The following is a 24,190-nucleotide window of genomic DNA, read 5'->3' on the forward strand; positions in this document are numbered from 1 at the left end:
CGCAAGGTAGCCCGGAGAGCCACTCATCAACGGGGCCACGCCTCTTTTCCCTCCTTTCGCAAGGGACCTTGACTGGACCTGACTGGACCTGGGCCGTGTACCGCGTACCGTGTGTTTGAAGCTCCTCTCCATCAAACCAGGCCTCCTGGCAAGGGCAAAAGCCGCCTCTTGTCACGCCTTTTGCAATAAGTAGCCCCAGCGTCCCGCTCAACCTCCCATTTTTCTTCTCTCCCTTTCCCGTCTTCCCTCTGCCACCATTCACAGGTCTTCTTTTTTTCTGCCATTATTCCCAAGAGATCTTCTTGAATCCTAAATCAAGAGATCCTTACCCACCCCCCAACCAACGACCATAACAGTACTTTTATTAGTACTTTTGATTTACACCTTTTCATTGTGATACCCAAGTCGACTTTAAGATACCCAACTCCCCTTTTCTTATAACACCACATCAACACAATGGCCGAAGAACAGAAGCCCGTCGAGGTCAAGGAGACTGCTCCTGTCACCACCACCGACGCCCCCGTTGCCGCCGAGACGAAGCCTGCCGAGACCACTGAGACTCCCGCCGCCCCTGCTGCCACCGAGGAGACACCGGCTGCCGCTACCGAGACCACCGCCGATGCCCCCGCCGCTGAGGCTGCTGCCGCCACTGAGGAGGCCAAGAAGGAGGTCGTCCCCGTCGAGGAGGGTACCCTTGAGCACAAGGGCCTCAACTTCCCCAAGTAAGCCCATCTAAATCCCCCAGACTCGATCTCAAAAACTTACACGTGCCTCCTAGGAACTTCATCTACTCCAAGGAGTTCTTCTGGTTCGGATCTGACGCCGTCGAGTCTAAGAACCTGTCTTCTTACCTGAAGACCGAGAAGTCTGCCGAGACTGCTCACCGCAACGCCGCCTGGGCCTCTCACACCGGCAAGGGTCTTCTTTTCTTCGGTGACAAGACCGCCCCCCAGGGTGTCATCAACCTGGTATGAATACAACGCCTCTTCGCGAGTGATGAACAATCAAGCTAACAATCTCCCAGGCTGATGCCGCCGAGCCTGCTGCCGATGGCGCCAACAAGTTCCACTTCACCGCCAAGGGCCACAAGCACGTTTTCAAGGCCGCCAACGCTGAGGAGCGCGACAACTGGATCTCCCAGCTGAAGATCAAGATCACTGAGGCCAAGGAGCTTGCCTCCACCGTCACCGAGACTGAGGCTTACAAGACTGCTCTCGAGAGCTTTAAGCCCGCCAAGAAGGAAGAGAAGAAGGAGGAGAAGGCCGCCGAGGTCCCTGCTGCTGACGCCGCTGTCGCCACTGAGACCCCCGCTGCTGAGGCTGCTGCTCCCGCTGCCACCGAGGAGGCTGCCAAGGAGACCCCTGCCGTTGAGGAGCCCAAGAAGGAGGAGCCCAAGCGTCGCTCCGCTAGCCGCAAGCGCGCCTCCATCTTCGGCAGCCTGCTGAGCAAGAAGGAAGAGTCTAAGAAGGAGGAGAAGAAGGAGGAGGAGACCGCTACCACCGAGACTCCCGCCGCCGAGGCTGCTGCCCCTGTTGAGGCCGCTGCTGCTACTGAGACTCCTGCTGTCGAGACTCCTGCTACTCCCGCCGCTGAGACCCCCGCTGCCACTGAGGCTGCTGTTGAGGACAAGCCCGCTGAGACCCCCAAGGAGGAAAAGAAGCCTGCTCCCCCTACCAAGCGCAACTCCATCTTCGGTGTCTTCGGCAAGAAGGAGAAGAAGGCTCAGGCCGCTGCTGAGGCTGAGGCTCCCGCTACCCCCGCTAAGGAGGGTGAGGTCACCCCCGCTGCTGAGACCGCCCCTGTCATTCCTCCTGTTGAGGCTACCACTCCCCTCGCCGTCGACGTCTCCAACCCCAGCACCGTCCCCGTTGAGACCAAGGAGACCACTCCCGCTACCAACGGCGAGACTCGCCCCGAGCTGAAGGCCGAGAAGCGCAAGTCTTCCCTCCCCTTCGGCTTCGGCAAGCGTGACAAGTCTCCCGCTGCCAAGTCCCCTGCCCACTCTGACAACGAGGAGGGTGAGAAGACCGAGAAGACCAGCGCCTTCTCCAAGCTCCGTGCCACCATCAAGGGCCGTGGCAAGACTGCCGACAAGCCCGCTGACAAGCTCGAGAAGACTGAGGAGAAGCCCGAGGAGCCCGCTGCTGAGGCTGCCAAGACTGAGGAGACTCCCGCCGCCGAGACCTCCAAGGCCACCGACGAGCCTGAGAACAAGCCCGAGAACGTTGCTTCTTCCACTCCCGCCCCTGTCACCGCCGCCGCATAGAGTGCTACAACGAGTTCGAAGGAGCTTCCCCGCAAGTGGAGGTTTGAGTACAGCTCTGAATGACCAAAAAATGAAACAAAAACCACATACAAAAATTGCACGCATCGGATCGAAATCGGAGGAAGAGCAACATCACGTGATAACTCATTTCACTTGGATGGGTTTGTTCGGGAATCGGATCTGCATTTCAAGATACCCCGTCAAGACTGGTTCTACCTGATACCCTTTCCTATTTCCCTCTTTACAGCACACGCATCAGAAGGCGAAATTCGGCGGGAGGTGATTCCGTTCCACATTCAGTCTTTTCGAATCATTTCCTGTCTGTTTGGCTTTGCTTTGTTTTGTTTGTTTTTACCAGTATCGTGCTTTGATGCTTTGATACCCAGTTATACCCGTCGCTCCAGACAAGAACACGAAAAAGAAAATATCCACGACAAAAAAAACGAAGAAGCCTTAGGTCGACAGGATGGACGGACCTTATTGCGTTGGTTCTACTCTCGGGCTGGGGTTAGGAATCGTCAGACTCGAGTTTGGAGATGCTGTTGGTGGAAAAAGATTGCATGGAACCGTCTGTGCCATGCCACTAGGGCTGGTATCAAATTGTTCGCATTCACTTAATACTTAATAGAAGTTCGTTGCGTCTGCATTCTGTCTGTCAGTGTAATGTGCCTCGTGACTGAGTGTAGTGAGTCAGTTCCTGGTGCTCGGGGCTCCTGCGCTCAAGCGTACTTCCGTCTCGATCTCGTACGCGTCTTTGACGTTTTGACATGTGCAAACGGTCATGTCGTCGATCCTTGGCGCGCATGTCTAAGCACCCGCATCCCCTCCCAACCTGAGATATCGAGGTCCAGAAGATCAATAAGCGTGAAACGAATGCTACGCTACGTTTGACACGATGGTGATCTCACAACAGGTCCAACAACAACATATTTCCATCTGCCGCATTGCCTTGGATGTCGCCTTCGCAGTTTGGGATGTGCTTCAGGAGACTTTCTGGACGGCAAGGCAGATTTTCTGTCATGGAAGGATTGTAGAATTTGAAGGTTTCGATTGCAGGATGCTGAATGCGGCGTGCGTACTGCACGGCACGGTGATTACGTACGATATATCTGCGTCTGACTTACACAGTATGCGTGCGTGCAGGAAGATCAGACCTTGCCCTGTCTGTGGTTTGCCCTGTCTGTGGTTTGCGGCGTTCGGGGTTTAGATCTCTCTTTTGCGTCACTCGCGTTCGTATTATCATCCCCTCCTCCTTTCTGCAAAGCGGAAGAAGTGAGGCGAAAGGGACGGGTTTTGCGCCTGCAGGTTGAGTACGGTGGGTGGTCACGAGACGGGGCGATTTTTGGGTGTTTGAAGTTGTATGCAACCCAGCGTTTGGGAGACGGTCATGCTCCCGATAGAAGGTGTTTCCATTTTCGGATGAGAGCGAAGGAGTTTGCAGATCAACACGAGCGGTTGATGGAGGTTGTATTCTATAATTGCTCCCAAGGCGATGGTGATACGTCGAGGGGAGGCGAGCGGTGTTGTGTTGGGCAGGGATGTCGAGGGACAAAGCATGGAAAATCGCGACCCCTCAAGGACAGAGCTTCAATGGGAAATCTTTTTGAAATGGGTAGTCGGGAGGACGGACGAACGGTGGGCTGGTGCTTTTCCCACTTCCCACGCAAGAAGACACTTGGGACTTTTCACCCCCTTCTTTTGGAAACGGTGGTGTGTTTGCGGCAGAGATGGTCTCGTGAGTTTTGGAGCGGGGAGGGTTGGGGTTCGTCACTAGGCCTCTGCGTTCGGTGGTACAACGCGAGATGGGTTTGGTACTTTGAGGTGAGGTACTCTTCCTGCTCGAGGGACTTTGCTTTACTGGTCTTTATGTGCTTGGGCAGCAAGCTGGGAAGGAGCTGAAGGGAAGTTGGGACCTATGGATGAACCGAGTTCAACTGGACTTTTTTTGCTGAGGAGGAGGTGGATGGGCACGGTCGTTGGTTAGCACGTGTGATGTTCATGTTGTGAAATGGGTTTGCGCTGTTGTGATGGCAGAGTTTAGGGATGATGAAGCTTGGAGTGATCATGAAGTCTTCTCAGAGCCCCTGCTGTACGGTTATCGGTAGGCTTTGGGGTGCATTCTTCACCAACAATTCCGAACAGACTTCTCGGACGTTGTTTTCTCTCGAACAAGCGGGTCGTAGTCGACTACAGTCGGAAATTTTCTGTCAAAGCGGAACTGCTTTTCCTCTAACCTCCCAGACCCATGTGGGGTTTCCGTTATCAAGCAATCAAGAAAGCGTAGTGTCTAGAACCTCGAAAGTGGAGAGGGTCTTTTCGTGGGTAAGAAAAAAAGCCACTTTACCATGCAGTAGTCCTGTGGGTTTGTCGTTGGGCTCTGTATTAAGGCTCGGTGGGGATTGTTGATCGTGTGTTTCCGTGGTGGAGGTGAGCGTGACGTGTTGATGGCGGGGAGCGGGAGAAGGTCCGACTTGCAGATTTGATGAGTGGCAGAGAGTCTTAGAGTTGGGATGGGAAGTCTTCGTAGTTCTTCGTAGTAATTTTTCTACTGTGTGCGATTGTCGTATATGGGATGTCTGAGGACGTGGCCCACATGAATGATCTTGCCCCCAGCATCATCGTGAAGCGGATTACGAACATGCCCCAAATCGATAGTGCGTTGTACTCATATCTCGGCGGTATCGCATCATAATTCCCGAGCCTAGTTGATGGCTGCTTTATCTTCTTGCCTTGAGGCTACCCCGATATTGTTACGTTGATGAGCCCGAAGAATGCCAAAGCCACGATCCTGGGGATGCATGCCACCAATAGAGCCGGTTCTGGATCGGGCCGTCGGATGTATGCTTAAAGGCAATCCAGTCCGTTACTTGATACGTCGCCACCATGTCTAGATAACAACATCAATGGTCTACGGAACTATCGCTGCGCCCGCTTGCTGATTTGACCGAAAATAACCTCTCAATTTTCATGGCGATTCCAAGAATCTCTGCGACTCCGCATTCGTGTAAGTCGACGTTAGAAAGGGGCTATCATGGAGACGGGCCAACATGGGCATCTCGACGTACCAGGAACCGCTCAGCACAGTTGTCCTGCCGAATGGAGCTTCCTGTCAATATTTCTTCGCCGTCATCGTCATGAATAACACTTCAAGATCTCCATGTACAGTATGCTTATCGAGCCGAGTCAAAATACGCCCTCAAGCCACTGACCCGTCCATTCCGGCACACCATGATAAGCTTCAGGTCATGCCGCGCGGAGGAGAGCCCAAAAGGGTTGCTATACTTCAATAATATACAAACCAATCGCGTGCCCTCTTTCCTTCGGAGACAGTAAATAGCCCCCTAATGTCTGTGAAATCGTTTGAAACTCCATGAGAAGAAGCGGGCAACAACGATCGTGATGCGGATCTACGGCCAACGCCCCGTCGGATGGAGGATCAACACCCTCATCTGCGCCATTCTGGTGTGGTTGATGACGGTGCTGCTGTGGGTGCTCCTCCTGACGTCCTTCTCCAAGAACCACGACCTCTCGGACATGCCGCCCTTCTACGCCGCCGACTGTCACGACACACGCAGGGTCATGGTTGTTGTCCGCCTCCTCGTCGGCGCCCTCTCGACGCTGGTCATCGTGTCATCGTACATCTTTATGCAGCTGTTGGTCAGCCCGACACGGGAAGACGTGGACAGGGCCCACGCCCAGCGCAGGTGGATGGACATCGGCTGCATGTCCGTCAAAAACCTGCGCTTCATCTCCAACGGGCGGAGGGTCCTGTTCGTCCTCTTCGGGCTGATATGGATCCCTTTTCACCTGCTGGCCCCGGCTTCCGTCGCCGAGACGGCGCGGACGACGCCGTGGGTGACGGTCCTTGCGACGGAGTCCTTCCTGTCAGGGGGGAAGTACCACCTGCCCGGCCTCGGATTGGGAGCGTACCTGCAAGACACGCCTGGTTTCTATTCAAACGACCTCAACATGTCTGTTCCGGAAGCGGTGGAGTACATTGCTGCCCACGCGACCGGGTGGGAGCGTCTCAGCGGCAGGGAATGCTTGCAGAAGTACGAATATTGGGTCAACGTCGATAAGAGACGGCACGTGGTGGCCGTCATGTCTACGGATGATTGGGACGGCGAATTCCTTGACAGCCTCTCCAGTGTCTGGTACGCCGGCATCTGTGGCTTTGAGGCAAACAAGCAGGATCTGCCGTGCGGCGGTCTCACCCTCGGCCTGAACGTAACCTCAGATAGCGTTAACGGGACGTACGAGGGTGTCTCCATCGTCTCGGACAACAGGCCGAGAGTGCCCACCAGAGGAGCATCGAGCAAGGCCGAGATCGACGGGATGGTGGACGAGCACGACAACTGGATCATCCCATGGTACGCAAAGGACAACCTCCACAACACCCCGGTGCTGAGGAAGAACCTGACCGTCAAGTACTGCCTCTCGGAGCCGTTCCCGACTCACTGCAAAGCCCGCGTCAGCAACACGCTGTTCCTCGCCATCTGCCTCCTCGCCCTCGCCGTGAGCACCTTGTGCGCGGTTGCCTTGCGTATTCTCTGGGGCCAGGACCGCCTGGTTGCCGTCGGCGACGCCGTGGACTCCTTTATACGACGCCCGGATATGACGACGAGGGACATGTGCACGCTGGGCTGGCGCGACTTCTCTTCGACCACCATCGAGCGACTGCAGAAGCCGAAGATGGAGGGCTGGGTCCACAGCCAACGACAATACGTACGGCGACGAGGACGCTGGGGAGATTCCGTTCACGTCTCTGACTGGGTGAAGTTGCTGTTGCCCGGTGGCGTGGGCTTCATCATCTGTCTTTTGTCCTTGATTTCCTTCGTTGAGGCAGGGTGAGAGCACCTCGTGTGCCATTCTAAACAGCTTTGCTAACAGGCGGCTACCAGGGGCGGATGGCAGAAGGCGCTTTCTGCGAGCATTTTCGGGCAGAATTCCAGCAACCCCATCCTCATGATGAAGTATCCGTCCGAGAGTTTGCGTGCCTTCATGGTCATGCTGGCTTCCAGGCCTATCGGGGCCTCGTTGGTCGCCACCATGCCACAGCTTCTCCTGGCCATCCTGCCCCTGATCTTGCACCACACGTACACGCGCATGTTCATCGCCAGGACATGGTCTTCCTACGCCACGAGATTCAAGACATTGCGTGTCAACGAGCGCAGGGGTCAGCAGAGAGAAAATCATTTCTTCGAAATTCCCTCCAAGTATTTCCTCAGCTTTGTAACCATCGGGACGTTGACCCGCTGGCTGTGCTCGAATGCAATCTACGTCATACATGTCGAGTGTAAGTCAACCCAACCAAACCCCCCTATGATGCCACTGACCTGTTTTGAAGCATTCCATGCCGACCCGTCGACCGTTGAACCGTACCATCCGTACGTCAACGTCTTCGTCTCTCTCAAGGCGGCGCTGGGGACCATTATCACGCTCTTCTTCATCCTCGTGACTCCCATCTTCATGGCGCTCATTCCTCTGCCTGGCGAGTCTGTTCTGGTCGGAAGCTGCTCGGCGGCCATATCGGCAAGTTGTCATGTCATCGAGCCGGAACATCTGCAACGAAGGACACCAGGTGAGAAACAGCCGGAGCTTGTCCATCTGGAATCAGATACATCCATGGCCAAAGAATATCAAAAAGTCAAGGTGTCTTCAGTCGATGGCGATTATGAGAGTAGGCCCGAATATGATTGGAGAGCTGAGCTGGCGGAGGGGAGGATTCGATGGGGTGTTTTGCGGGAAGCGCGGTCAGCAACAGACCGTGGAGGTAATTTGGAGGGTTTGGCCCAGGTCCTTTCGTTCGGATCGGAGGAGACGTATCTTGGGAGTCCCAGAGAGGATGAGTTTTATGGCGGCACGAGACTTTGAGAGTCTTCATAGCGACCCTGCCCTAACATTTGGCTTATGGACTTTGGCGGATGATTGAACTGAACATTTGACTTCTTTTGTTTGGAAATATCTGACCCGTGTAAATTAAACTCCTGACCCAGGGTTGCCCGCTAGATTTTCTTTGCAATCCTTCACAATCCTTACTTTTGCAGGGGCTGGCCCATACCGCCGTACGTAACCATCTTCGTGATCTGGTACTCTGAGATGCCATACAGAGATCCCTCCCTGCCGAACCCGGACTCCTTGACACCGCCAAACGGCGCGGCGGGGTCCGAGATGAGACCCGTGTTGACGCCGACCATGCCGACCTCGAGGTGCTCCGCCACGCGGTGCACGCGCTGGATGTCGCGCGAGAAGAAGTACCCCGCCAGCCCGACGTTGGTCGCGTTGGCCAGCCTGACGACCTCCTCCTCGGTCTCGAATGCGAACAGGCCCGCGACGGGGCCGAAGGTCTCCTCCTCGGCCATGGCCATGTCCTTGGTCATGCCGGTGATGACGGTGGGCTCGTAAAAGTTGGAGCCGAGGCCGTCGAGCTTGTGGCCGCCGACGACGACCTTGCCGCCCTTCTTCTCGGCGTCGCGGATGTGCGCGTCGACCTTGTCGATGGCGCGGTCGTGGATGAGGGGCCCGTGGGTGACGCCCTTCTCGAAGCCGTTCCCGACCTTGAATTTCTCGACCTCAGCGGCGAACTTCTTGGCGAACTCGTCGTAGACGCCGCGCTGGACGTAGATGCGGTTAGCGCAGACGCAGGTCTGGCCCGAGGAGCGGAACTTGGAGGCGACAGCACCAGCCACAGCGGCGTCGACGTCGGCGTCGTCGAAGACGATGAAAGGGGCGTTACCGCCCAGCTCGAGGGACAGCTTCTTGAGGGTGCCGGAGCACTGCTTCATGAGCAGCTTGCCGACGTTCGTGGAGCCGGTGAAGGAGATCTTCTTGATAGTGGAGGAGGTGGTGAGGGCCTCGCCGACCTCGGGGGTGTTGTCGAGGGCCGTGACGACGTTGATGACGCCCTTGGGGATGCCGGCGCGGTGGCCGAGCTCAGCGAGGGCGAGGGAGGTGAAGGGGGTCTCGCCGGGGGCCTTGCAGACGACGGTGCAGCCCGAGGCGAGGGCAGGGCCGATCTTGCGGGTGATCATGGCGGCGGGGAAGTTCCATCTATAGAAGTCTTAGTATTGTGAATGAAGGGGAAGTGTTCAGGTCTGAGAGCATACGGGGTAATCAGACCGCAAACACCAACGGGCTCCTTGATGGTCCACACACGGTTTCCGGGAACAGAGGACTGGATGGTGTCGCCGTAGATACGGGGCGCCTCCTCGCTGAACCACTCGAGGAAGTTGGCGGCGTAGGTGACCTCGCCCTTGGCGTCGGCGACGGGCTTGCCGTTCTCCCAGGTGATGAGGGTGGCGAGATCCTCGGCGTTCTCCATCATGAGATCGTACCAGCGGCGCAGCAGCTTGGAGCGCTCGCGGCCGGTCTTGGTGCGGAAGGTCTCGAACGCCGTGGAGGCCGCGGCGATGGCGGCGTCCGTGTCGGCCTTGGTGAACTCGGGACATGTTCCGATCTTCTCGCCGGTTGCCGGGTCTGCTCTGGATCAGCCTCCGGGACCGATTGCGGGGTTCATGTTCATGGTGGGATGGACGCGACAAACGTACCAGTGATTGCGAAAGTCTTGCCTGACTTGGCCTTGATCCACTCGCCGTTGACGTAGCAAATGTCCTGCTTCAGCAGCGACGGATCTTTGAGCTGCAAGTGTTCAATATCAGTTACCCGGGTCCAGGTAGGGCGGGAGCTATGTTCGTGTGGAGATGTACCTTGGGAACCATTGTTGAGGCTGCACGGAGTGAGAAGGGAATGAACGGTGTCCGGATGGATCTGAGTGAAGCTCTCGCGACGAATCTCGACGCCGGAGCGACGGCTTTTTGTAATGCGATAGGCATGGTGGAGAGCCGAGGCAGGATGGATGACGATGAAGAAGCTCTTAGCTCGCACAGTGGTTGGAGCTGCGGAGATGGGATGCGGGGAGGTTGTAGTGGTGGTGGTGGTGGTGGCCTTTGGGTGATCTGGGCGTGCTTCAACACTCCTATGCTCCCGGTGAGGCCTTTTGGGGAGGTCAGTTGGGGTTTATGATGCGTTTATGATGAGTTTTTCACACTCGACAACGCTCAATGGCAGTTATCGCAAGAGTTGTAGTGTTTGAGCGATAACGGAGAGCTGCGAGCTGCCATTCCAAGTGACGCTCGATGACGTCCACCCCACATCAACCGGCCCGGTTGTTAAGGGACCGGCAAGTTCGCGCGCTAAGATACGGTATCGCTCAGGCAGACTGCCGGGGATTGATACCCGCGGGTCGCTAACAGATATTAATTACTCAGTCCAGGACACTGATGAGGGCTCCACTGGAGCTCCAACATGCTTCATCTTTTTAACACCTCCGGACGCTGCACCGAAAGCTTCAAAATCATCTATTGACAGTTAGATTTTCATTTAACGCACCCTACACCATGGTAGCCTTTTAAGCACCATATGACATTTTTCCGGGAAAAAAAAAAAGACCCAGCTGGGTCTTTGTAAACCTTGAGCTGCTTCAATCTAGGCCGTTCGTCTCATGTTCCAAGACTTTTTGAGACAGACGCCAGCATGAGAGCTTCCCATAACCCTCTGCAGGGTCCCATTTGACATACATCTACAGCCTCACTGGCCTTGGTCTCGCCGGTCTCGCCATGTTTCTCGCCATGCTCCCAAGAAAGGGTCTCGGCCTCCCCCGCTCGGAGAAATACAAAGCACACCAGTCATCCTGAAAGCCAAGCTCTTCATATTGCCATTCAGTGGTGATCTCGCCCCGTTTCTGACAGCCCGGCCGACCTGCATGCCGTCATGCCCACAGCACCGTTGCCCCCGCGCCTTCCCGCCAGACTGAAGATGAAAACCCGTTGCTTCCCCGCCTCCGCGTGCGAGTGTGGTACCCGATGAATGATCATGCGGGGAAGCTTATTGCTACCTTCCACCACCTCCAAGCTGAGTGTCTCTGAAACTGTTTCTTAGCTTTCGTCATGTCGGCCCGCGAGACTATAAGTGCCGTGGCCTCGGCCATGAGCGATGAGCTCTGGTGTCTCTTCGCCACATACATACCCAGCATCAACATGGTCAAAGGGCCCCGAACACTGCTTTCCGCTGCGGCCTTGGCGCCGAGAGCCTCCGGTCTCCATCCCGTCCCGGGACCTGAGAGTGCCAGTGCCGTCTTCGACGCCTTCCTAAGTTACTCGCTTGAGTTTGCCTTCTTTCCAGATTTTGCAGGTAGGCGTCAGATCATGAGGATTGTCAAGGGTAGGGCTCACCAATCTGCTAGGAAACAAGTCCTCCCCCAACACCTTCTCAGATAACTTGTTGGTGAACTTGGGCAATTTGCAGGGCACTCGACCTTACATTCGTGTTGGCGGAAACACACAAGACTACGCCCTCTACGACGAATCACTTCCATACGCCGTCAACGGAACCTATGACTTCAATCGATCCAAGGACTATCCGACCACGATCCACATAGGCCCATCATTCTTTGAATCTTACAGCACCTTCCCGGACACCAAGTTCACCCACGGCTTCAACCTCGGACTAGGCGCGAATCGCTCAGAAGGATGGGAGACTCTGATTGCCACCGTACCGCTAGCCTGTAAAGCCATAGGTGTCGACAACCTCGATGTGTGGGAGTACGGCAATGAGCCCGACCTCTTCTCTACTTCGGCCCAAGGTCCCGTTCGGCCTTCGTCGTGGAACGAATCCATTTATGTGGAGCAGTGGCTCAACGGCACCCGGGAGATCGCCTCCGTCCTGGCCGAAGCTTGCCCTGAGTTCCCGGCCCCAGTGTTCATGGCCCCTTCGAACGGAGGAACAGGAAACAGACTCCGCGCCCCGGCGCAGTGGGCTGCTGGACTGAACACAGACGACAACATCGCTCTCTTCTCGAGTCACAACTACATCAGCGGCGCCGAAAGCCCTGGGGTCACTCTGCAGGGTACCCTCATGAACCACACTCGGACTGTCCAATCTGTTCAAGCTCATGAGAGGGAGTACGCCAACATCACATCGCGCTTCGATGACGTGCCGCCGCAGATCCTGGGAGAGCACAACTCGCTCTACAACCAGGGCAAGCCGGGGCTGTCAAATTCGTTCGGTGCGGCTCTATGGGGTGTCGACTTTAACCTTTATGCTGCCACGGTTGGCATCAAACGGGTTCATTTGCACATGGGCACTGACTATCGAGTACGTATCGTTACCTAGACAAAAGAACTTTGCTGACATGAAGCAGTACGCGAGCTGGCAACCGGTCAGTACAGAGACGACATCTATCGGGACCAAGGCCCCCTATTATGGCAACGTTGCCATCGCTGCTTTCATCAACCCAGGCCTCTCCTCCGAGCCCGTCTCTGTCGCACACGTCCCATTATCAGACGACAACGAGAGGTCCTCCGCCTACGCAGCCTTCCAAGGAAGCGATCTGACGCGTGTGCTCCTGATCAACTTGCAAGCATACAACTCCACACTCGGCGGTACCGGTACAAGCCCAGACCCTGATGCTCCAGAGCGTCCGACCTTCTCGTACGCCTTTGAGGTCCCCTGGCAAGATGGCACGGCGAAGGTTCAGCGGCTGCATGCCAATGGTAGCGACGCCGTCTCGGGCATCACGTGGGACGGCTGGAGTTACAACTACGAACTCGACGAGGGTAAACCTGTGAAGCTGGATAATGTGACCGTGGGCGAGACTGTAGAGATCAAGGATGGTCAGTTACAAGTTAAGGTAGCTGCGAGTGAAGCGGTTGTACTGAGTCCTGTAGTGGGGTGTAGCAAGTTCTTCTAGTTCAAGGGATGGATGCGGGGAGATCAAGGAGATAGATGATCTCAAAGCAGTTACCAATATCAAAGTGGTGGCCCACATGGATCACAACATTGAGCCACGGACGCTTTATTGACACAGAACAGCTAGTTTGCTCATATTCCCGGTAGTCTTGACAAAATACAGGATGAGGCCATCTCTCATCTATATTTACGTTAAAGGTTCCCATGACCTTGCTAGGTTTGCAAAGTAGGTACCGGCTAATTCTAAAGCAAAAAGTGTAGGCCAACGAAGGACTTCTGAAAGCCTGGGTGAAGTATCAATATTAGGTCTAAGAATACCTGCAAAGTCCATTCCTGGCACTTCATGACTAATGTTAGTGCCACAAACCAGGCTGGAACACTTGGGGTAGTAGTAGTCAAGCTATTGACTTCGAGGGGCAACATGGGTCACAGGCGTCAAAAAACAGACACAGAATACTTGCTTATGAGTTTGACGAGGACTCAAAAGCTTTGAACGTATCCTCCTTTGTTCCACTGTTATAGCCTCACATTGGTCACTGAAGAAACCTCATCATCCATTGTTTACTACAGTAAACCGCGTAGTTCCAGAGGAGAAACCTGACCTTATCAGTAGTGTATGAGCTTTCACGTCATGACACTGTCAGGAGAGAAGCTGAAATCAGGTCATACATAGTTAACGACTACCTTCTCAAAATTTTCTTCACGTAAGTGGACTTGGGCTGCTACCTTTGAACCCGAAAGCAACCGTCTACCTGGAAGGCGGAACGGCTTGTGAAAACCGCCGCGATTGAGGAATCCATGGATCCGGCAGCTGGTAAAAGCAGTGTCTAGGATTGTTGGACCCGCTGCCACACCTGCCCTGAGCAACTGTAGGGACCAAGAATAACACGTCTTGGTTGCGAGGTCCTTTGGTCGTTCAGGAGGGTAGCCTAGGCTGTCTGCAGTCTCCCGAGATAGATTGTCCTCTTCGGTCGGGCGGTCAGAACCGTGACCGTTTCCCACCAATTTCGTCCCCCCATCATACTTGCAGGAATCCGTCTCGATTTGAGAGACCAATGACTGGACGTGCGTTGCAGATGCATGCGCAGCCACCCCGAACTGTCCACACACGTGCGGTGCCAAGAGGGAGGTTAAGGTACGACTGACGAAAGTAACGTATGGCTGCCGGGGTCTCCAAAGCCATTTGAACCTTTTAGATAACGCAGTGATGAAATGCATCATTATAATGTCCGGTTGTATTTAAGGCCAATATGCCCAGGTTAGTGCAGCTTGACCAATTCTTTTTCCGTCAATGTTTTAGATGAGACAGTCTCAGCTACTTCTGCGTTTCTGAACATTCTACTGCACTGGACTTAAAAGTCCTGTCTCCTCTCATACTTTACGCTCTGTCTCCTCCCAAAGAAGTTGCCGTGTCATGCTCTCTACTGAGGCATTTCTCGCCTTGTTTAGTCTACTTATCGCAGTACCCCCTGCAATCCTTGCGTACCTACAATGGCGGAATATCTTCCGGAAAAGATACAACCATCGGGAGCTTGCACGTGGGTACCCGATCTTCGTCAGGCAACGCAGATGACGGAGATCGTTGAACACTTACACGTTGAACATGTAGTCTATACCGTACACAACCCACGCCAACGACGCAACGAGGAATACCAGCTTGACATAATATCGATTCGAGCGCATGGCCGACGGCAGTTTGAATATAGCTCCTAGCATCACATCCAGGAAGCGATGACATGAAAGCCTAGACAGGAGATAGTTGAACTGTCGTGGCAGGATGAATCGACTGCCACCATGTCCGTCGCGCTCACCTGGAACGACCATACCCATCCATTATGACAGCCATCGAATCAAGCGTGCGCATCAAATCAACACACACGCATCAAGAAAGCCGCTCCATCTATCAATCATGAGATTTGACAGCCCGACAGTCCCATATGGATGATAGGACAAGATGGGCCTGCATGTACTCTAAGCAAGGAGTTCTTTGATAAAAAGGAAAGCATTGAAGGATTAAATGATAAATATTATTTTCATGATGCGAACCTATCCTGAGACCATCATCTTGTACCTGAAATTTGGAAAAGTTGAGTTGTGCAGGTTTTCTTTCGTAAACAAAAACCTGAATGTAGGACAATAGGCCTTAGGTTACCTAATTGGTCTGCAGCTCAGTGCCCGACCCTCCTAGAATGAGTTTTGCTAGTCGGGCAGTATTATTTTCTTATCCGGGCAGTATCCCCTATAATCTAGAAATATAGAGAGAATTATAGTAGCTATAATAAGGATAATGACGAAAAACGACGATAACGACGACGACGACGACGACGACGATAATAATAAAAATAATAGATAAAGATAATAGATATTAACGATAACGAAAGTAAGAATAGGAAATATAGTTACTTTAGAAATAGGCCACGGATTATATACGTGTGTGTAGACACTGCCCGGATAGCCAAATGACACTGCCCGACTAGCAAAGCTCCCTAGAATCTGAAAGTTGACTTTCATCTCTTTCCTCCGGGCACTCAACGTATTCCATTTGGGCGCATCTCTTCGTCACGACATACGCAATTTCTCTCCTCTCCCGTCGTTCCACATGGACAGTATTCAGAGAGGCATTGTTTGGTTACTAAGTAGGTAGGCGTCCATTGATGCTGACTTTCCATTAAGAGATTGTTCGAAGTCTTTCGCACACTCGACCATCCTTCAGCCTTGAGGACGGCTGTCGGACAACTTTCCGTGCATATTTTGCTTTTTGAGCACATTCATACACAGCTATCATGTGCAGACAAGAGCACCTTCCCGAATCCGCGAACAATAATGTCGACCTCGGACTTTGGCCAAGGTCAGCGAAGCTTATGTTTCTGCGCAATTCTCAAGCCTAGCTTTGCCTCATATGCAGCAGTCGAATATGTTTGCAACGACGACTGTGGACGAGTGGCCAGAAAGGCACGATACGCCAGTTGACCCCTTGCTGGCATTCAAGTGAGAACCATGGCCCTATGTATACTCCTAAGCCACGAAAAGCTATTTATCACAAGACGGTTATTCCTTTTGACGGGCGTAATGACTGGCCACCAATCATCTGCTCAACGGCAATCTCAGGGGTTATGTATGTATTGCGCGGCAACCGTTCATCCGGCCTCTTTATATGCGTATCTCTTTGCCTCTTCGTACACTGTCTCTGGTCACGAGATGGTTCTGTCCAAAAGCTTGGCACACGATACTTTTAGCCCTCCAGAGGAGCTCATCATTGTGCACCAGGCCGCCTTAGGGTCATCATCCGGTACCGCGGCATCGCAATTGTCATTGTCTGCAGCCCATACGGACCAAAAATCGCCACGACGGTACAGAAAAAACAGTGAATAGGCACACCCGCACCCGGCATGAAGGCCCGCTGCCTCGGACCGGAAGCATCATCATCCCACCCACCCGCATTGGCCAACGGAACGCACTCCGTCAGCCGCGGCCTCGTAATCACCGCGCGCCGGAAGCAGCGACCTTTCTCACCGTCTCGTCGATGATGTCGATCTCCAGGCAGGAGAAGCATAATAGTTCATTCAAAGAAGAGGAAGTTGAGGAGCTTGAGGGTCAAAAGCAAAGGAAAACAACAAGACGCAAACCGTCTTCCTTCCTTTGTCCACCTCCGTGCGTTGGGCTTGGCGAGAAGCATCTACCGCGGCACATCCGCTCGTGGCCGCCTGACAGCTTCCCGAGAGACAAGCCACGACCTTGGGTGAAGATCGGCCAACACACGCAAGGCGCAGTGGTAAGGCGGAGGGGAGTGGGATCGGCGTCAAGAAGGGGGGTGGATGTATTGTTGATTCATCTCGGGATAAACGGGGGAGACGAGGAATGAGGCCTCCTCGTGATGGAGAAAGAAAGAAGAACCGTGATGGAGACGTCTGGGGAGGCAGATAGTTTGGGAGGCGAAGACATGAAAACGTCTGTTAAACTCGCAAGGCCGGTAGAGGCTCGTTGCCAACGTTGATCTCTTTCTCACCTCGGACAATCAGGTCACACACACAGTCCCATCCAAAAGTCGGAAAGAAAAGGAAAATTTCGCTGGTATTGCCAAGAACGTCAGAGACATGCGTGTGAAGGATGAAAGGAGAAATCCCCAATTAGATGGATGGAAGAAAACGGAAGGTGGGTTAAAAGAGAAAACAAGGTTGTCCCTCGTGGGAAATCGTACGTTGGGGCGCGTTTTCCCTCATAAACCACGTTTGCGGAAATGTGGTGACTTGAGGAAAACATATTCACCGTGTTTGGACGTTCCTCCGGATGTCCTTTTTTTGACAGGTGTCAGGCGGATTGAAATTGCCTGCCACGTAAAAGAGCGGTGTCGGAAAAAGACGTGGCTGTGGCTTTGTGAGCTTGGGATGTCATTGAAGTGTCATGTGGCTATTCACGGTGGAGGCGAGATATGGAAGCAGATATTGTTGATTTGGACGATACTTTTTGATTGTTCTCAAAGCAATCCTTGCCCGATGCTCCAAGAATGGTTTGAAAGGAAGTTCATTAAAATACATGGCTCGTCATATAGGCATGGTTGCCAAATTCATACGGGAGAATATCGGTAAGTGTTTGCCCATGGGGGTAGACACTTAATAAAGGAGGGATATCGAAGAGAAAGGATGGAGGAAAAGAAAACGGCTCCTGTAAACCACTGCTCCCACTTCTCGCGTGATCATGGATGGGCAAGCAAAACAAGGAAAAGAGATGCCGGATTCAAGTTGAAGGAAAAGGGAACGAGTAAGAAAGGAGAAAAGAAAAGAGTCATCAAGTCGTGAACAAGGAAGTAAGAAAAGAAATCGGAAGCCTCCTCCACCCAAACATGCGCCTTAGACTTTCCCGGCGAGGTAGAGGATGTTTTCCCTGACTGCATCCGTCAGGTCCCCTTGTCCGGTGTACACATAGGCCACCGTGCGGTCCCAGACCTCGGGATAGGGCAGTGGCAGATCGATAACGTCGCCAGCTGTAATGTGGCCGGAGACAATGAGGGCAGCCAACACCGGCAGAGAGGATCGGGCGTATTGGAGATCTGCGGGTGGGTTGGGGTTAGCTTGGTGTGCTTGTTCCTTTCTTTCTGTAAGAAGGTTCGCGCCTCGGGAAGGAGACCGCCGGCTTTGGAGACTACGGCCTAAAAAGGGCTGACCGCAAACGTCGCGGCATGGGAAAAATGGTGGATGTGATAAAATTGGAGTGAGACATTTGGGAGGAGAGTGTACACTTACGGATTGGCATGGTGGATGCGCCACGCGACGGGGCTCGCGAGTCTGCGCGGCTGTAAGGGAGAGAAGAGCCATGCGCGGCACTGCTGGATCTCCGGCGGGCCATGGCCGGCCGGGGAGACCTTTGCGGCGGGGAGCCCGCGAGGGATGGGCGGCGGCGGGCGTCTGATGCCGGGGGAGTGCTCGGGAGCGGGTCTGCTACTGTGGAACGCAGCTGCTCGATGTCGAAGGTGCGCTGGATCAGGAACGGTTTGCGTTCCAGGGCACGGGGGCGCACGCGAGCGCGGATTGCGGTCTGGTTGGAGGGGATCGTGGGCGTCGTTGGCATGCGGGTCGGGGATGAGTCGCCAGCAGATCCTTCTGAGTTTGTGGATGCGTTGGAGTCGCGGCGGAGGGACACGGCGTTAACAAAGACATCTGAAGTCTTTGCATCGCCGAGGTAGACATGTCCCCAGGCGCGAAGTTGCTCAAGTTGATGGCGCTTGTCCGCATCCTTGGATCTTGGGAGATAACCTGCGTTCGGGACAGACTGGCGACGCTTCGCCTCGTCTCCCAGGCCAGCGAGGAGCATGGAGCGGTTCTCAGCGGCGAGCGTCTGGCGGCGGTTGCCTGCGACTGGTGGTGATCGAGGGGAAGGCGGGGGAGGAGGTCGGCGGGGGCTCATTTGAGCGGCCGAGTACCGTCTTCCATCAACGGAGTGCTCGGCGAGGGGAGAAAGCGGAGATGGGCGATGGGCAGTCTTCCTTGGGCTGAGGTCGAGGCGCAGTGCTGTACGAGGTTTCTGGCCACCAAGGCGGTCGACCATGGCCCGTTCATGTTGTCTCATGGAGCCATCATTGGAGGGGAATACCGGCGTAGGCAAGCTCTTGGGAGAGCGGTCCGAGGAGCTGAAGTATGAGGCGGAGGCAGAACGGCCCGAAGAGGAGCGAGGAAAGCCACCCAGATTGTATTGAGAAGTCCATAGCGGATGGAGGCTAGGACGGTTATCAATGGGAGTAGCCATGATAGTTGTCGTGGTGATGATGAATGCTTGGTGTTGATGCTGAATGCTGAATACCGGCACTGAATAACCGCACAGGCTTCTTCTGTTTGATGCCAGGTAGGGCAGAGGGTTAAATCAATTTAGTGGTAACAATGAATGGACCCAAAGATCGGAATGTGCAACCGGTTGATAGGGCGATGGTGGAAGCGAGGGTCAATAGCCCGGTAAGGATTATCAAGGGAGACCGGCTTTCTTATGTCTGAGAGAGAGGGACGTCCGAGGGGGTAAATATCTAGACCGATCGTCGATCACCCTTTTGGTCTTGTATATCCGTCCGTCTTTCTTTCCCGCGCGCCAGACAGTACGAAGAGGGTAAAAAACGAGTTTCTTACGCCAACTGCCGGGGACGGGAAATGAAAGGATTGGTACGGCCTCTCTATCAAAGGACTTTGGAGGGCCGCAGCCTTGATACGAAGCAAGAGAGACATACTGACAGAGACTGAAGAGCAGAGGGCGTGTAAAGAGAACGGCTCAAAGGCCAAAGCTCCCGGCCGCAAGTCGCTCTGTCACTGCCACACCTCTTTTTCTTGCCGGGATGGGGCTTTGGCAGGTCGGTGGGCGTCAGTGGAGTGGAAATCGCAGGATGCAGTCGTCAACTCTCAGGCGACAATGGGCGGTTGCGGACGACAACCTTGACCATGTTGCCGCACGCGAGAACAAAGGACAGCAGCTAGCGGCGTGTGGGTTGTGGTAGCAAACCCAAGGGTGTGTAAAAAAAGGACCCAACATGGACGGGCTTGGGAGGGGCTTGTCAACTTGGGATTTTCTGCAGATGGGACTGGGTATTGCAGGGTAGAGAACAAAGAAAGTGTGGCTTGTCTGGGCCCTCATTCGTCATGTTTCTGGCAGAGTGCTTCCTCGCCTATCGTGTTGGAAAGGGAATGGGCTTCACCTTCTCTTCAACCCTGAGGGAAAGAGAGATGAAGGCTTTCCCTTTTCATTCTTCTGGCTTGGGCTCTGGACTTTCGATGCAGGCGCACGGCGCGGTAGTTCCTTCTTTTTCCTTCTTTGCGTTGACCTCTTTCGCTGCGTCCGGGGTTCGGCAACAACTGATGGCAGGGAAGAGAGAAAGAGAGAGATTGATTTTGACAGGCGCCCATCACAGCCAACCGCAACCTTGTTGAAGCTGGCGGGGTGCACTTGCACCTGCCACTGGCGCTAGGAGTTGGCGTGGCTGTATCCGAATCCGTCAGGTCAGCTGTAGCTGCATCTCCATCTTCATTTCCATGCTCGCAATGCTGTCTTCAGTTGCCGCAGTGCGGCCGATGGTGTGCGAGAAGAGACAAATACACCGAAAGACAGAGAAAGCAGACGATGAGTGAGAGAGAGGAAGTGTGTGTGGAGGCGGAACGGGACAGAGACCAACAACGGCGCTGGCTCATCAAAGTCTCAAGTGTCTGAGTCACAGTGTGGTAATGTCTCGGCTGGGTTCGTCCAAGATGGCAAAAAAAGGGAAAACGACCATCCTAATCGTCTTGTCAGGCAGGCAGCAATGGCGATGGACAAAAAGCTGTGATGAACCGAGCACCCGAGCAAACCGGCCCGGGGCTGGGCTGGATGGAGTTGGGAGGAGACGTGGAGCGGGATGAGACACCAAGTAGGAAATGCTCCCGTCGAGTGTAGGTGACGTATTTGCCTCGCGGGCAGTTTGGAGTGCTGCGTGGCCGTGATGCCGATCTCTTGCGAGAGGAGGTCAGAGGTCAGGACACCCAAGACACCAACCCCGGGACGATGGGGAAAGCTTCCTTTGAGCGGCGGAGGAAACACGGAGGTGGGAAGAGCTTCAGCGTCAGGTAAGGCTTTCTGGACCACCCGTGCCTCCGAAGCCATTCCGGAGTGGATCCGCACGATGCCTCAATTTGGAGCTCCTGATTGGGCAGGGTGCACCGTACGGCACTTTGGAGGGGGGACCCTGGAATTGCGTCTGTCACCTGAAGGTCGGGAGCTTGGACCACCCTGAAGCATCCCACGCAATGAGGTGTCGGTCGTTGGTTGTTCTTTTCGGCCGCAATTTTGGAGACGTTGCCAGTCGGGATTGACACATCGCCAACTCTGTCCAAAGGACCTCCCACGCCCTCCTTTACCCGCCCATTTGCGCGTGTGTCAAAGCAGACACATCTACAGAAATGGTATCGGGCTTGCAGACGTGTTTTTGAAAAAAAAAACAGGCCCCTCCTTGGTCCTCCCTCCATCCACCGGATACACCCCGTCCCTATTTCTTTCGACCCCCATCCGTCGATCGCAAACATGTCTGCCGCAACGGTCGAAAGCTACAAGAAGCTCAAGGAGGACTTTGTCTCCAACCTCTCCGGCGGACCCCCCAGCGAAATCAACTACGTGACAGCCGTCGCACCCGTGCGTGTTTCCTCCTCCAAATCCCTCCCCCCTCCCCCCCTTTCAATACGGCGCGCATGCACCAAAGGAACAAAGCAGAAAGCTAACCTGGCACAACTCCAGGTCGCAGTCCTCCTCTGGTCCGTCCTCCAGTCCCGACAATCCTTCTTCAAACCTTACACACCGCTCGCCGGCCTAGTCGATTACCTTCTCAACGTCACCGCCATCCTCCTCTCGACAACCCTCTACGCCTCCTCCCCCCTGCTACTCAACCTCCTCCTGCTCGCCCCGGCCGTTGTCGTCTACGCCTTCCCGCCAAACACCCGTCGCAAGAAGCCCGTCGTCCCTCCCAATGCAAAGTCCAAAGCTGCTGCCCAGGGCCCGCTCCCTGCTCTCTCCGTCAAGCCCTTTCTGACGCATTACCGCGGGAGCATGATGGTCGTCACCTGCATCGCCATCCTCGCCGTCGACTTCCGCCTCTTCCCCCGCCGCTTCGCCAAGGTCGAGACGTGGGGCACGTCCCTGATGGATATGGGCGTCGGCTCCTTCGTCTACAGCGCCGGCGTCATCGCCGCCCGTCCCGTCCTCAAGGAGCGCGCCGAGGGCCGCTCGACGCCGTTGGCCACGCGCCTGGCCGCCTCGATGCGCCACTCCTTGCCCCTCCTCTTCCTGGGCGTCATCCGTCTGCTCAGCGTCAAGGGGCTGGACTACGCCGAGCACGTCACCGAGTACGGCGTCCACTGGAACTTCTTCTTCACCCTCGGCCTGCTCCCGCCCTTCGTCGCCATCTTCCAGTCCGCGCTGAAGATCGTGCCGAGCTACGCCGCCCTGGCCGTCATTCTCGGTGGGCTCTACCAGGTCGTGCTCGAGAGCACGAGCTTGAAGGCGTTCATCCTCACAGCGCCGAGGACGGATCTGATCTCTAAGAACCGCGAGGGCATCTTCAGCTTCATCGGATACCTGGCCATCTTCCTCGCGGGACAGGACACGGGCATGTACATCCTGCCGAGGAGCGTCAACCCGAAGAGCGACTCCACGCCGGCGACGCAACGCAAGACCCTCATCATGATGATGGCCATCTGGTCGGCCGTGTGGACGGGTCTGTACTTCCTGAGCACCAGCTACAGCTACGGCGACGGACTCAGCGTGTCGCGCCGCATGGCCAACCTGCCGTATATCCTCTGGACGGCGGCGTTCAACTCGACCCAGATCCTTGCATACTGCATCGTCGACACCGTCTTCTTCCCCTCCTTCTACAACGCGACGGACGCAAAGTCTGAGAAGGAGACTTACGAGACGGCCACGAGCAGGGTGTTCCGTGCCTACAACCGCAATGGTCTCTTTTTATTCCTGATCGCCAACCTCTTGACTGGTTTGGTGAACATGACAGTGCCCACATTAGACGTCAGCCCGCTCGCTACCATGGGCATTTTGATGGCGTATAGCGGATCCTTGACTGCTCTCGCATTGGCTCTTGACGCGTACAACATCAATATCAAGTTGTAGGGACTTGAGATTAACTGTATATGTGTATATGAATGTGTAGATATGGCATGAGCAGATACCAATTGAAGCTTACCGCAAATGTTTGGCACTTGTGACATCCAGACGATGGGGACGTTACTACTTCCATGGCAACATCTTGTACAGACGTGCGAGCGCCATCAGAGAGGACAACGGGCAGAGACGACGGCACATGCTATCGCAATTTCGCAAGTAGTGAAGCACCAACCCGATATCCGGCCATCATCGAACATGGCCTGATGCCAACGCCCACGAACTTGGTACGTCCGCAACCCTCGGGAAGAGATGGCGCAGGCATCCCAGTTGACGGGACGAACGCTCCTTCGTCGTTCCAATAAACCCGCCCAGCAGCCCCGGCGAATCCGAGGTAACGGGTTACTGAAACGGAGCCGTCGGAAACCTACCTACAGCAAAGACAGACGACGACTGGTTCCGCCTCATCTCACGAAGCCCTGGACGTATGTGCTCTTTCCCGAGACCGTCCGACACGAGGGCCGTCACGGTTTGCACTGGGAAATCGCGAACAGCCCTGGAAAATCGCAAACTTGCCCGGGCGATATCCCCCTTCGTCTGGTCCGAGCAGAAAGTCATGTCTTTCAACGTCCTGGCCCAGCCCAGCCCCCCTTGCATGAACGTCTTCTTTAGAAACGGCCGCTCGGCCCTCCTCCCTCGAACCAAACCACCCCGCTGGGTTTGGAATCATTCTAGAAGAAAATTCAAAGGCGAGTGGGTGAAGTGTGAAGAGAGTGAGATTAGCCATGTTCTCGGTTCACCAGTTAGTCACGTCTTATTTTTCCCCTCCTTCCCGTCTGTCGGAGACCCCGTTGGCCGTTTGGCATCTCGCATGTTAGCGCTGTATGGCAGAAATGCAATGTGATTGCGTGTTCTCCGTGAGTTGGCAATGGACGGCGGACGCTATTCCCCCGAAGGACGATACTCGACTGGACGCTGGCGAGAAGGCCAGGATCGTCCCTGGGAATGGCTCTGAGTTGGACGGTCTCCAGTTTTTGAAGTTGGCGATGGGCGGGGTCAGGACGCGTC

General features: G+C 54.8%; 6 protein-coding genes across 6 annotated transcripts; 4 read left to right on the forward strand and 2 right to left on the reverse strand.

Annotated features, from left to right (window-relative positions):
- Window positions 1-456: 456 nt before the first annotated feature.
- CGGC5_v012540 (uncharacterized protein) lies at window positions 457-2,266 on the forward strand (the record flags this gene model as incomplete). The annotated part of the gene is made up of 3 exons (XM_032030346.1): window positions 457-722; window positions 779-968; window positions 1,025-2,266. 3 exons carry the CDS (start codon window positions 457-459, stop codon window positions 2,264-2,266), a joined length of 1,698 nt encoding a protein of 565 aa, XP_031890209.1.
- Window positions 2,267-5,665: 3,399 nt separating this feature from the next.
- CGGC5_v012541 (uncharacterized protein) lies at window positions 5,666-8,140 on the forward strand (the record flags this gene model as incomplete). Its single annotated transcript, XM_032030344.1, has 3 exons — window positions 5,666-7,113; window positions 7,168-7,562; window positions 7,614-8,140. The coding sequence occupies 3 exons, from the start codon at window positions 5,666-5,668 to the stop codon at window positions 8,138-8,140; spliced, it is 2,370 nt and encodes a 789-aa protein (XP_031889960.1).
- A 161-nt stretch (window positions 8,141-8,301) lies between these two features.
- davD-0 (Glutarate-semialdehyde dehydrogenase DavD) lies at window positions 8,302-9,984 on the reverse strand (the record flags this gene model as incomplete). Its single annotated transcript, XM_032030343.1, has 4 exons — window positions 8,302-9,316; window positions 9,373-9,742; window positions 9,814-9,904; window positions 9,973-9,984. 4 exons carry the CDS (start codon window positions 9,982-9,984, stop codon window positions 8,302-8,304), a joined length of 1,488 nt encoding a protein of 495 aa, XP_031889948.1.
- A 1,227-nt stretch (window positions 9,985-11,211) lies between these two features.
- CGGC5_v012543 (Beta-glucuronidase) lies at window positions 11,212-13,013 on the forward strand (the record flags this gene model as incomplete). The annotated part of the gene is made up of 4 exons (XM_032030342.1): window positions 11,212-11,455; window positions 11,508-12,418; window positions 12,465-12,936; window positions 12,991-13,013. The coding sequence occupies 4 exons, from the start codon at window positions 11,212-11,214 to the stop codon at window positions 13,011-13,013; spliced, it is 1,650 nt and encodes a 549-aa protein (XP_031889949.1).
- Window positions 13,014-17,859: 4,846 nt separating this feature from the next.
- On the reverse strand, window positions 17,860-19,252 carry CGGC5_v012544 (uncharacterized protein; the record flags this gene model as incomplete). Its single annotated transcript, XM_032030340.1, has 2 exons — window positions 17,860-18,059; window positions 18,253-19,252. 2 exons carry the CDS (start codon window positions 19,250-19,252, stop codon window positions 17,860-17,862), a joined length of 1,200 nt encoding a protein of 399 aa, XP_031889959.1.
- Window positions 19,253-21,538: 2,286 nt separating this feature from the next.
- On the forward strand, window positions 21,539-23,131 carry GWT1 (GPI-anchored wall transfer protein 1; the record flags this gene model as incomplete). The annotated part of the gene is made up of 2 exons (XM_066152711.1): window positions 21,539-21,646; window positions 21,749-23,131. 2 exons carry the CDS (start codon window positions 21,539-21,541, stop codon window positions 23,129-23,131), a joined length of 1,491 nt encoding a protein of 496 aa, XP_066007870.1.
- Between the last annotated feature and the right edge of the window lie 1,059 nt (window positions 23,132-24,190).

The sequence above is a fragment of the Colletotrichum fructicola genome (genome assembly GCF_000319635.2).
Source record: "Colletotrichum fructicola Nara gc5 chromosome Unknown KSG_Nara_v1_contig07, whole genome shotgun sequence".
Classification (NCBI taxonomy): domain Eukaryota; kingdom Fungi; phylum Ascomycota; class Sordariomycetes; order Glomerellales; family Glomerellaceae; genus Colletotrichum; species Colletotrichum fructicola.